The sequence below is a fragment of the Coloeus monedula genome (genome assembly GCF_965178545.1).
Source record: "Coloeus monedula genome assembly, chromosome: 1".
Taxonomy (NCBI): domain Eukaryota; kingdom Metazoa; phylum Chordata; class Aves; order Passeriformes; family Corvidae; genus Coloeus; species Coloeus monedula.
This window is the reverse complement of record NC_138781.1, coordinates 146572232-146585421: the sequence shown is the minus strand read 5'-3', so window position 1 is coordinate 146585421 and position 13190 is coordinate 146572232. Positions and strand designations below refer to the sequence as shown.

The 13190-nt window shown below is 36.5% G+C and overlaps 1 protein-coding gene across 1 annotated transcript in view; it reads right to left on the bottom strand.

Moving 5' to 3' along the window:
* The window catches only part of COL14A1 (collagen type XIV alpha 1 chain), a gene marked incomplete at both ends in the record, with an annotated part of 111819 nt that overhangs the window by 74149 nt on the left and 24480 nt on the right, over positions 1-13190 (bottom strand). The window contains 6 exons of the mRNA XM_082277820.1: positions 546-675; positions 1637-1785; positions 3122-3283; positions 3678-3842; positions 5198-5317; positions 6008-6163. Of these exons, the coding sequence (XP_082133946.1) occupies positions 546-675; positions 1637-1785; positions 3122-3283; positions 3678-3842; positions 5198-5317; positions 6008-6163 (882 nt within the window). The remainder of the gene's footprint in view (positions 1-545; positions 676-1636; positions 1786-3121; positions 3284-3677; positions 3843-5197; positions 5318-6007; positions 6164-13190) is intronic.

Below are 13190 nucleotides of genomic sequence, written 5' to 3'. Positions count from 1 at the left end.
TATCTGTCATATTTAGTAAAAAAATAACTGCACTTTGTATGCAAATACATGAAACTGTAAATGCATTAAGTCTTACAATATCCCAAGACACCATTTTACAGACAGAAAATTATTAAATCATTGAGAAAGAAACTTACAAAAGTTACCTTGAAACCTTTGGCACTGGTGGGAATTGTATACAGGTATTTCTGGTCCCACCAAATCCTCCATTCATGAGATCATCTTCAGCTAAAAACCTACTTTATAAAGCTTGGCTCCACACCCAAAACATTGGAATGTTCTAATTTAGGGTTCAATACAACCAACTTCAAAGTTCAGCACAGAGATAAAACCTTTCTCAGTGTTTAAATATCCACAGAGCATTTGGACTTAGGAGCTTAGCCCAGAACTAATTCAAACAACATTTAATTTAAGGCAAATGCACTAAAAGAAGGTAAATTGAAAAAGACTCCCTTCTGTGTTTATTTCTCATAAAGACTAATGCTTGCACACCCTGATTAAATGCAGACAGTCAAATCTGCAACAAGCATGCTAAGGACACTCACGTGTGGTTTCCGTTCCCCGGAGGCCCTCACTCGCAGCATTGGAGTAGATTGCAAATACAGCTATCTGGTACTCAGTTAAAGACATCAGGTTTTTCAGAACTGCTGTTGATACACTTCCATCCACCACAACCTGTTTAAAAGAAAATTTAACTAAATATACATAAAGCAAACAAACTATATAACCATCGCATCACTCAATCCCTCTTTCATCCAATTTTTGCACTGTATTTAAGTTCAGTTCATGCTCCATTTATATACAGTAAAGTGTCGGAAAAAAACAGCAACCTTATAAATAGTCAAAATGTTTATCTGATATAAATAGCCATTTGGAACAAAGGAAGATCTTAGCTGAATAAAGTATATGAGATACAGTTTAAGAGTGTGTATGTGGCACTTTTTGATATAATGTTATCATAAATATTCCTTTAGTACCACATATATATATACACACACATAGAGTACTCCAAAATTACATCAATACATATCCGTCCTAAACAAGTTTCTAGCAGAAAATGAAACAAAATATAATTGTAGATAAATCCTTTTGCTCTTCTACCTTTCCATTCAATTCGATAAGTTGTCAGCTGAAGTCAAAAGCTTGTTCCACTGCATTTTTTCCCATCTCCAAAATGCTGAAGTCTATCCAAATAAACAACTCTCTCCAAATTTTCACTGACCAATTGTAGATGTCCCAAAATACACACCCATATCATCCTCCTTTTATGAATGATTTTTTCTTAGAATTGAAATCTGGCTTATCATCAACTCCTACCTCTTCTGTTCCTGTAAACAGAATGGTGCAGGGGGTGTCTGTAGAACTGTTTCAAGTAATCATATGTGTAACAAAAAATGCAGGCACTTCACCCTACCCCCTGAAAGTGCTTATTATTATAGCACATTTACTTTAAATTGTATGACAGACACATAGCCTAGCTACTACCTAACCTTCGTCCCCATCCAGCATGACCAGCCTCCTTTCTGGAGCCCACAGAGGGAATTTCAGGGTGGATTTAAAATAAGACCATGGGTTTCCTGTCTGGTTAGTTGCCCTGTTGCATTAAAAATTTCTGGGCAGCTTTTCCTCCTATTACCTCTTCTGGCTGTCCTCCTCGAGTGGGGTAGTACACAACCCTGTATTTTTCCACTTTGCCGGGTGCATGGGTCCAGCTAACCCGGAAGCCTCTAGCTGTTACATCAGATGTGACCAAATCTGAAGGAGTCCCAAGAGAAGCAATCGTTCCTAGGTTGGAGGAAATGCACATTTTTATTCCCTTCAGCATAATAGTTACTTGGTTTGTTATATTTCCTGAAGCTATAAATATTGTTCCTCATCAGAAAATCAAAAAATTGGTACACTTCTTTAGGCTATTCTCAATGGAAACAAAGAAGTAATAATGAGTACTGCACATGGAGTTTCACTGGGACTAAACCTCCTGGTCTTTCATAAACTTTTATACGAAAAAGACAAAAATACAACACTAAACCTTCCTCCTTCTTCCCATCACTATTTCCAGACCTTTCTGTTGTGGATTTTTTGTCAGGTTGCTTTCCTCCCAGTCATGAAAAACATACAAGTACATATACAGCTGTGATCTCCTGTGCTCCTCAGCAGGTTGGAAACTGATACTGCCTGAAGAGACACAGTGAACGGTCATCTCCTCTGGCAATCAGTCTTTTCAAAGACAAAGAGGTCTCATCTATCCATGGTTTTTCCATTCTCTCCTGCTCAAGAGAGCCTTTCCTACTAATATATATTGCATGTATCTAGATATTATATTGAATATATATATATTTTTATATAAAATCTTCCATATATCCATATATATATTATGAGAGAGAGAGAGAATCACTCAGCATTTCTGTGATAATAAGGAATCACAAACCAATAAATAGAAACAAAATTCACTGAAACCTTTCAGAAAGAAAGGCCTCACAGGTAGGACTATATCTGGCAAATTGCAACATTTTTTCATAGCCATTTCTTCTTTTCAGAAAAGAAAATAATTGTAGTCAGAGGAGGCATTTTCATATAAGAACAATTTTCTTTACTGCCATCTTTTCCTGTGAACCAAAATATATTTTTTGTGTGTTTAATAAGAAAGAGAAAAAAAAAATTCATCAAGAGGAACAGACAAAGCAATCTAAACAGTTGAAACTGTTGAGTACTTATGAGACAATAAAAACATTAAGTTAGGAGATGGAAAGCACAGCATGAACGTAACAATTCCATGTGCAGCTGTTAATCTAATTCATCCCCAAAACTCTGTATTACAAAAAGATTTCCTTACCCACCACTTGGAAATAGTTACAGCAGAAAGACTGTACATTTTAAATTATTTTTTATACTACCAAATACCATAATATTTACCTCTACTAAAGACAGAGAGCAAAAGGTCAGAGATATCTAAGCAAAAATAAAAGATAGCTAGGAAGATAACTTCCCTGACAATGTACTTTCTTGCAAGAAAAAGCATTTATTGCATGAGTCTAGTGCCAGAAGCCAGCCTAGAACTGCAGGTATTTGATTTGCAACTCTACATTCATCATAAGTTACATTAAATTTTGTTTTTGTTCACCTTTGATTTCCTTTTCCTGTTCCTCTACTCGTGAGCACACTGTTCTGGTAAGACCTTCAACAATGGTATGCATGAAGTTAAAGTCAGCCACATTGTAGACATGTGTGCTGTCAGGCTCAGAGGCAATCTCTTTGAGTTCATTTATATCTGCATTCTTTACACCTTTTATTGGAAAGAAAAATAAAGAAAATATTTGCAATTAAAAAGAAAAAATCTTGTTTACACAGGGATTGATAAAAAATTACTAATATCCAAATCTATTTGTTTTAATGACCAACTACAAATTGCTCTGTTTTTAGAATGTCAATTCAATATGTTAATTTCTGCCAGCATAAGTGGAATTTTTCAGCCGTCTCATGAAAATGTAGCATCCACGTATACTGCTAAATTCCAGTTATAGCAGCAATGTTATGAGCAATGCTTATAAAAGATACAAATTAATGATGATATTTATTGGATACAGGCAGAAAAGAACACTTCCTTAGTACAGACAGCAACTGAAGCAAATACTCCAGAGTACAATGGGACATGTACATGGATATGGCAGAATACACACCAATAGCAAACAGCTCAATGCCAGCGTCTCGTAGGTTTTTAGCGGGAGGGATAACATCATCTTGGGACTTCCCATCAGTGATCAGTATCCCAATTTTAGATACTCCAGGTCTTGCACCTGCCTCAGGCTTAAAGCTGTTTTCCAAAATGTAAGTTAAGGCAAGACCTACAAAAGAAAACATTTTAAAAGACTTTTAGAGAGGAAAATGTCCATTAATTTTGCCAATATCACAGTGTCTGTCTACTCAATTTTAAAATTCTGATTAAGAATAAGTATAAAAGAAGAATTTATTTACTGAGAAATTAAATTCCAACAAGCAGCCTAAACTATAGAGAAGCTGAAATTTATTTTTAGCAGCCTTTGATCAATCAATGTATCTTAAACTGGCTATGAAAACCTAAATTGATCTTCCTGCAAATACATCATCTTTTTTTTCTTACTCTACCAAGTCCTACCAAGTTAGAACAGGAAGTTCCTTCTCCTTCTACCTACATTGCTTATATGAAAGCACATGCTCTGGATAGCTTAGTAAATCTCCCATGCTACAGATAGCCTTACTTTTGTTTGTTTGTTTATTCTTTCTGATTTACAAGCTGGAAAAAAATATTTATTTAAGCTTAGGGAGAATCTGATTTTAATAAATGCTAATTATTTAAAGGGAAAGAAGAACAACAGCTCCACGACAAACTTACATATCACAATGAGATCCTGTCTGAAAACTTGTTTAAGTCTCCCACAGAAAAGGTTTCTAACTCACTTTCTTCTAACATCCATACAAAATAATTTAGATAATTTACTACTTCCTACCACCCAGTAATCTCATTCCTAGAATCATACTAGAGTTTTCTGTCCTTTGTCCCACTGCAATCACTTCTTCTACCAAAATACAGGCTGTTGCTCATTGTTTCTCCCATTCCTTACCTGCCAGAAAAAAAAAATAAAAAAGGGCAGCAATTTACTTAAAGCCATGTCTGGGTCTTTGGATATATCATTCCAACATTACTAACTGCTGCTTTGATGACACTGGAATTGTATTCAGAGACTGTATTTTTCCCAGGTGTATTTTTCAGGCCTCCCCGCTTTATCCATCATTAAGTGTGTCTGGGGCTTCAGTGCTTTAACTACTAAAAGGTCAATGGAAATCTAAAAGCCCCAGGTGGTCATTTGTAAAGTTAGTATATCAGTTGTCAAATATTGAAACAATATTCTTTCCGTTTCCAGAATAAAGCTCTGTGCATGAACATCATAAATGGATTTTGCATTTTATTCCTAGTAGACAAGAGATTTTACTTACAGCACAGAGAGTTATGTACACTTTGTTTTATGAGACCCTGTCCTGATTCCCAGGGAAATCAATGAACAAGCGCTTCAGAAAAGACTTAACTGACACTGGATAAAGCCATTGGCAAGCTGCAAAACCCCTATCCTTTCTACCCTTCATAATAAGCACTGACAGTTTTTAGTCTGTACAGCAGAATATGGTTTTTAATAAAAGGCAAAAGCCAAAACATACACAGTACCTGTTAACGTATTCCCTCCCTTATACGGCAGATTACGGACTGCATCCAAAACAGCATCCTTTGTGCCATAGGCATTCAAGTGCCACTCAATTCGGGGATCACCACTGTACTGTGCAAGACCTAAAGAACCAGAAATTAAGGTAATCCATCAGATAATAAAGCAGGTTTTTTTCAAGTATATACACTTTATGTACTTGGTTACCAGTATCTTACCACAATTAGCTTACTGCAAGTAGCTTTGCTACCATATTGGAAAAACTGCATTGGTTGACAACAAAAAAATAGTATGAAGTTGTTCTGGGTGACAACTCCTCAATTAACTTTCAAAGCCTTTTTCTCAAGTGATAATTAAACGAAAAGAAATACACAACTTTTTCAGAGTTACTAACATTTCAAGAATTTCTTTTTTAAAGAACAATTTTACTTAATATACCTTTGAACAGCAGCAGATCAGAAATATAACATTTCAGCCAGTTTAAAACACAAGAAAAACCATCCATTGGCACATTCTGCCTGCAAAAATTAAACTGCAAGTGCTTGAGGCTATTGCTGACTGAAGTCAGTAAGACTGTTTCCACTGGTTTTTTTTCCACTGACATTGCATTAGTTTACCTAAGCTGAGGATCACAGTAAACTGTGAGGAATTAATACTACAAACACTCCAGCAGCATTACTCTGATGATAGAAATGCTAGTTCCAGATGAGGATGAATCTTGCACAAAAATAGTAGCACTATGCTGTTAACTATCCTGAAATGATAACATCTTTACGTTGCTACAGAAACGTTAGGAAGAAAGTGTGGCACCTTACCTACTCTTGTTTTCTCAGATCCCACATTGAAAGCAGAAACCAGGTTTTCCAGGAACAGTCGAACAAGCCTGAAATTGAATCTGCCAATACTCCAAGAACCATCTACTAGTATCACAATATCTGCAATTGCTGGAGTTTTACAGGTAAACAGGCTGCCTGTAAATCATTAAAATTAAACCAATATTATTAATTCAACAATAAAATTGTAACTCAATAAATATATGCCTTCCTCCTGCCACCAGCTTGATAATTAAAGCTTTCTTCCATGGTCAAAGTGAGAAATAAGCAAAATTACTAAATGTGCTTATTCAAACTTCAGTTATAGAATAGTCTGGCCATTATCTACTTCAGTTCTTTCATTAGGGTGTTCAAAATTACTTTTGGGAGGCCTATGAAAAGAAATTCTTCTTCTTAAAATACTCAAGAAAGAAAAAAATTAACTGTCATATAGAACCAAACCAACAGTTCATTTTCATTCCCAATGTACATATACAATTTCAGTCCCAGTACACAGTTCATGACATTTAGCCTTAGGCACAGACAATGCAGAGAGAGCTACCTAGAGATGCAGACATATAAAAGATGTTATCAAGGCCCCTTTTACAGTCAACAGAGAAAACCAGGTGTCTCCATACATCTCAAAAGCCCCATAGAAAACCACTAGGCACCACTGTAGACTTGTAAAGCTAGAAGTGAATCTCACCCCTGGGAGTTAAGCAAAACTGAAGGTCAATTGAAAATGCTGTATTAAACCTAAGTAGGAGGCACTCAATACAGCAGAGGTAAAATGCAAAGACCTCAGATTCAGTGTCTATGAGAATGAGCGTGAGAATGAAGCTTTAGTCTTACAGATAAATGGAAAACACAAAAATACAAGATTTAAAAAAAACCCAAAACAACAACAACAAAAAAACCAAACAACAGAAAAGATCTTATGAGAATTAGCAGAAGTACAGATCAATGGTCTCTAAGGTTTAACTAATCAATGGGGAAATCAGAGGAAAGGGAAGTAGAGATTAGACACAAATTGCACAATAAGCCAACTGAGAAGCCTAAATGCAAGTGCCACATTCAGTTTGAGAAAACACCAGGAAGGAAAGTAAGGGAATGCAAAAGGTTTTCAGAACCTCAGACAGAATTGCCATATTCCACAGAAGTGGATTTGTGACTGTGAAATTAAGGTTGCTGAAACAGTGGACTCATATTGTAGGGACAGAAACAAAGGAATGATGTTATACAGATGTAAGAAGATCTTATGTTTGAAGTACAAAAATAGCAAACTCACCACCAGATTGGCTATAGAATGATGAGGGAAATAGGAAAGACAAAGCAAAGCAGGTATAGTAGAAAAGGTATGATGCATCACAAACCATTTAGGGATAAGAATCATGTCCCTGAATACAATAAAAAACAAACACAGATTAGTGAATTAAGATGCAGCCCAGCTTTTATCAACATTTTTTTCAGAATCCACTGTATAAGTTATTTCCCAAAGAATACTAACATCTAACATCGTACTGACAGGAATCACCAAGTACACTGCCAGAAATAAACTGATTTGAGCAGAGATGTTCAGCAACTAAGTAAGTAATTCAGTGAGAAATTATCTAAAAGGTGCTTGCAATAGCTCCCAAGAAACTCTGCTGATACACAGAGGAAATAAAACACATGGTTAGCAACTTAAAACTTTCACAACAATTAATGACAAAATTTTCATTAAATACAAAATTAAAATCTCCCAGTCAAAAACAATCTGATGTGCAGAAGGAGTTCAATTGGTATTAGTAATAATTAAGGGTTAGATTCATACTGTAGTGTAAATCCACTGAGCATTAAACCCAATCCATAAAGTTAATGTCTTAAACGTGTACTACAAATGTTTTTAGATGAACAGGGAACATTTCCTACGTGCAGCTAGCAGTGCAGAGTAAGTTCTAGACACATGACAAAAATTCCACTTACAAAGATGCCAAAGCAAATATTTTATTTTAGCTTTTACAGTACAAGACAACACTATTTTAATTGGCAACACATTTTAATGTATTGACACTGGGGAGCATTTAGTAAGCATCAGAAAAATGATCTTAAATTGGAAGATAAATCCAAAAGAGGTCCAATCTTTATGTCACTAAGTCAAAACTTCCCTTGATTTCAGTGCGAGTGGAATCTGTTTTGTGATTTAATAGGAATCTACTAGTCATGGCAAAATTAATGTTTTAAATACCTTTGCCAAATAAACTTCCTGCTCATCAGTCTGCATTACTTGCAGTATCTGTCTTCCATTAACACACAGTTCATTTGTGCCATTCTCACACTGGCCATGATTAGTGTTGCAAGCTTCAAAAGAACTACTGGCAAAATAAAATGCTACTCAATACCAGAAAGAATGAAAGCACAGGACCCCTGATTCAAATCCAAGCAGCTGTACAATAGCACAGATGTACCTTTTCAGTGTTATCCCAGCAGTTTAATTATATAGCCTAAAGAGGATAACAGGATTTCTGTGGCTGTATTTTCCTTCTCTACTTCTAAAATCTTGTGCTGAGTATGAAACCAGAGTTATTACCCTGGGTAATATTTCATATCATTTCATATCAACAAGTTTTGCCTATAAGGCTTCTTTATTCCTGTAGCGATGGCTTTGTAGTGAAAGCTTTTATCGGTTTTAGTAAATCCATGCAGTGAAGCAAAATCCAAAGAATAAAGAAAACAATAACAACATTCCTTTCAATGTTTTATTTCCACATCATCAGATCAACGCAAATAGTATAATTCAATTATTTTTTGTTAAAGAAACATGTGGTTTGATCCAAGATTGTACTGCAAGGTCACAGTGTGAAAATTTGTTTCGTTCTTCGTTGGTAGGAGATACTTGTTGAATCTTTTCTGCATAAAACATTTAGGTTTTGTTACTTCTGTACACCCACTATTTTGCTTATGTTTTCTCCTTGTTGTACTTAATAGAATTGTAGAAAGTTCCCTAAAAGGGAATAAACAACAGTGAGATATTAAACAGAATAATGTGGTGATAGAAATCTTTAAAACCTGATAGGAACACAAACACCACTACATCCTAGTTAATAAAGTTAGTCTGAAAGACAAAGTGTGTAGCAAATAATTTCTGCACCCCGCTGTGCTTAGCCAGTTTCCACTGCCTGTTCTTGCAAATGTCTTTTTCAATAATCTTTCCATACAACAATACATGATCATGAATTCCTGTTTGAGGGTAATTTTGAACATTTTGACTATCTACACAATTTCAATAGCCAATTTTCCCAACAACCTTTCTTAAAGGAGGATGACAGCATATCATTCCATATAATAAAGCTTCCAACACTCACTGTTTTAGTCTACTACAAGGTTCAATAGTGTGATCAGGTCCAATAGTGTGCTTATTTCCCTTTACTCGGTCATCAAGAAAAGAGTAGTGACATAGAAGGTCCCATTTCCCTCTGAGTTATATGGTACTCACCAGTTTCAGAAGCAGGACAGTAGGGAAGAGACCAGTTACCAAATTTTGTATCATGTTTCCTAATGTTATATAGAAAGCATTATTCTGCTTCAAGTGCTGCATTCCACAATAAACAGTAACAGAGCCTGTGGTCTTTAGGTAAGCAGAAATAACAGAATTGCACATATTGTAAAGTCAGAATAACAGCCTATATATTTTACACCAGCAACTGTCTTCAGTTCACCCACTTAAAATTGGTGGAGAATTTTTATGGGGAGAAAGTAAAATATTAATGCACTTTCAGTAACAAATTTACAATCTTCCTAGCACTACTTGGCAGAAGGAACTTGCCACTCTGCCAGAAAGCTAACTGAGGAGGAAGGGACTTGGTCTGCTCATTTCTGCTTTCCACAGAAGGAGGCATAGGCTCAAAATTTCACCTTCAAAGGCTCCAGCATAGAGCTAAAGGCTGCCAGCAACATTTTAGGGCAAGGTATTTGTATAAAACCTGCTTCAGTACCACCAAAAATCAAATCATCATCAAGAATTTTGGTTCCTTTGTTTCAGGGAAATTTTTCAAAGAAGAGACACCATTGAAAGCTTTGCATCTACCAAATGAAGTTTCCTGGTTTTGATTCCTCAAGCCCCCAGACACTGACATTGATTTGCTGGTACTTCCAATATGCAAGTGCTACAGCACTCTCAAGGTCATGTCAAAATTGGCTGAGAGTGAAGCCAATGATGGCAATGCCAACAGAAAGATCCAGACAGAACTTTCTGGGATAGAGGGAGTTCTTGGAGCCTGGAAAGTATGACCCTTAAGTCATCCACTGAAGGGAATGGAGTGCAGAGAGAGACCTGAGAGAAGCTCTGTGTGGGGGCTGCACAGAACACAGCAGGCTTGACAAGCTCCTGGAAACACTGACCACTTCTCCATGGCTGCATTCCTTACCTGAAGCTACTCTTCCACATACACGTTGTGAGCAAGTGAGCAATGTCAAAAACAGAAGTTCAGCCAAAAAAACCTGAGAGCCTTACAGACATAGAAATACAAAACCATGATTTTTAATCTAGAGTAGGGTTCTTTGACTCTTGGGGTTAATACTACTATTCTTTGAAAGTTCCTTGAAAGGCAAAGGGAGAAGCAGCAAATACAGACACTGCCACACAGGAGGACCCAATGCTTTAGACAAACCAGTTCAATTTGCATGCAGTTATGATATGTTTTGCAGAAACACATTTGATATTTTGCCTCCCCTTGGTATGAAACTGTTCTCATTTTCAAGAGCCAAAACACACACTTCTTCTGCTAGAAGTTAAGACTATAATTCTTTCTGAGTCTGCAGTATGTAGTTTCCTTTCTTACTCCCTGTCACAGTGGAAAGTCAAATAATATATGTGGAAGGAGAGGAAGAAAGTTCAAGTAGAGGTCAGTAATAATACTGTATGAATAGAAGACTCATTCATGGGATAACAAAGCACAAAAGGCAAGAAGTTTGATGACAGCAGTGAGTGAAAAATACCTTGTGAATAAAGCATGAATGACAGAGAACAGCCAGTCCTCCAGAGCGATTGACAGCACCACACTGAGCAGAAGCACCACTGAGGACAAGGGCAATGTAAATCCACATCAGCAAAATGTCACTTTTTAAAAAAGGGTTAAAAAAATAAAAGGATGTGAGGCAGTGTCCAGCTCCAAAATTCGGCAACTCACTAGTCCACACTTCTGACATTGATATTATTGCTCTGTGCTGGTGATATCATCCTTGCACTTGGACCTCAGTTTAACACATCCCATATGTCAGGGCTATGGAGCAGACAAATGCATACAGCATAACTGCTGTTCTTTAAACTAGATCCAAACACAGCTTGAATTTGAAGGACTCAAATGTTGTAACATCATTAGGTTTAAAGAGCAGCCCAACAAGGTTAGAAGTTTGTCCCTAGGCCCTAGGAAAAAAAAAAAAACAGCCAGCTTTTTTCCATGTGCCTTATTGCTCTCCAGGAAACTAACATAGCCCAACTGGCAAGCCTACAAATTTCTTATTTGGTGGAGTTGGATTATTAAGATTTACTGAATGTGTTGTGTCTAATCACGTCACATTTGACTGTGAATGATGTAGTTCAAAAATAGTGCTGCTTCCAAAAAGTACACAGCAGTAATGAAATGCTATTTATAGCACACCTTCTGAATTTAAGGCCACAAAACCAATCAAAGCACTAGTTGATAACACATCAATTGCCTATATATATATACTGGTGATAATTCTCAAGTGTGAAAGAAGGAAGCATAGAGCCATTTTCTATGCACTTTTCCATACACACTCAATGACGGTTGTATTTCTGCAGTAAGTAGCTACTAGTTTAGAAAAACTTCCAGAACTTTCTTTCTAATTGAACTTTTTAATTTGAGAGACAAAAAAAAGGAGTAACTATGAAAGAAAGTGCTGACGTCTCCTCACAGACCATTGTTGATTGATAGCACTGAAGAACCTGGTCTGCAGCAGCTTACCAAACAGCAATACTAAACACTCCTGGTCTGTGTACCTAGATAGAAAAATATGTTTTAAAATCCCCTCAAGCGTAAACAGAGAGTTTAAAACATTTGTTTTAATTTCTTTTCCAACAGGCAACATGTCAACACAGAACAAAGCATGCTGCTGAAGTCTTTCCTGAACCTGAAGCTCAACATGGCAATATACTGTGTCCATTTAGCCACGATTTACACTGAAGATGATCTGCAGTCGTCCTGTAAAGTACATAAAACCTAAGAAACTCTTCTGCAGATTATAGTGATAATTCTCTGCTTCTCTTTCCTCTGAGTTCTGCATCTAAGTGCATGAATGTTTTAAATTAAACAGCTGTCTCAAGGTCTAAATTACTTTTCAAGACAGAAAACTGTATTTCTTATTGATATGGTCATACTTATCCACCATTCCTATGTGACAAATATGCTAGGATTTAAAAGGCTTATTTTCTCCCATTTCTTTAGTAAGGTATGAAATCCCTGACACAGTTTTCTTTGGCTATCTAGAATACAGTTAATCAGGGCACTTCAGACAAAAGCGGTACTCAGAAATCCTCCACATTAATTAAGGTGTATGTCTAAATTCCTCTAAACCATGATAAAGAACTCGTCTGTGCCTGAGCTTGTAACACAGCAGGTAAAGTAATGGAAAAGAGCCTGCTTAGAGAACAGGCTGCATACCTATGAAAGTAGTTAACACAGAACTAATTAGAAATTAGTTGAAAAACAAACTGCTACAGCACTGTAAAATTACAGCTCAGCATTATGGATTTGGGTACATATGACTTTCTGGACAGTGTGTCTAGAAACAAAGCATTACAATTACAGTGCAGAAGACTTCCAAATTCAAGGTCCTATATTACCTTCAAGCAGTTCTTGAAATAATGTTTTCATAATGTAACCAGTGTATATGCTTGTATAAATACAAATATGCAGTGATCTTTAGAAGCACCACTAATTTAGGATGTCACGTGTCAATCCACAAAAACTCAGGATGAAATTTGTGCCCTCTTGAATGTAGCTGGTGTAGAATTAGCATTCTCTAATTAGCAGAGATGTCTGAGAAATCTCAGCTTCCAGAATCACAGGGTACTGGAAGTGGGAAGGGACCTCTTGAGTTTAGTCAAACCGCCCTAATTAGAGCATGGGCAACAACAGCTCTGGACCATGTCAAGTCAGGTTAAAGAGTCTCCAAGATAAAGACT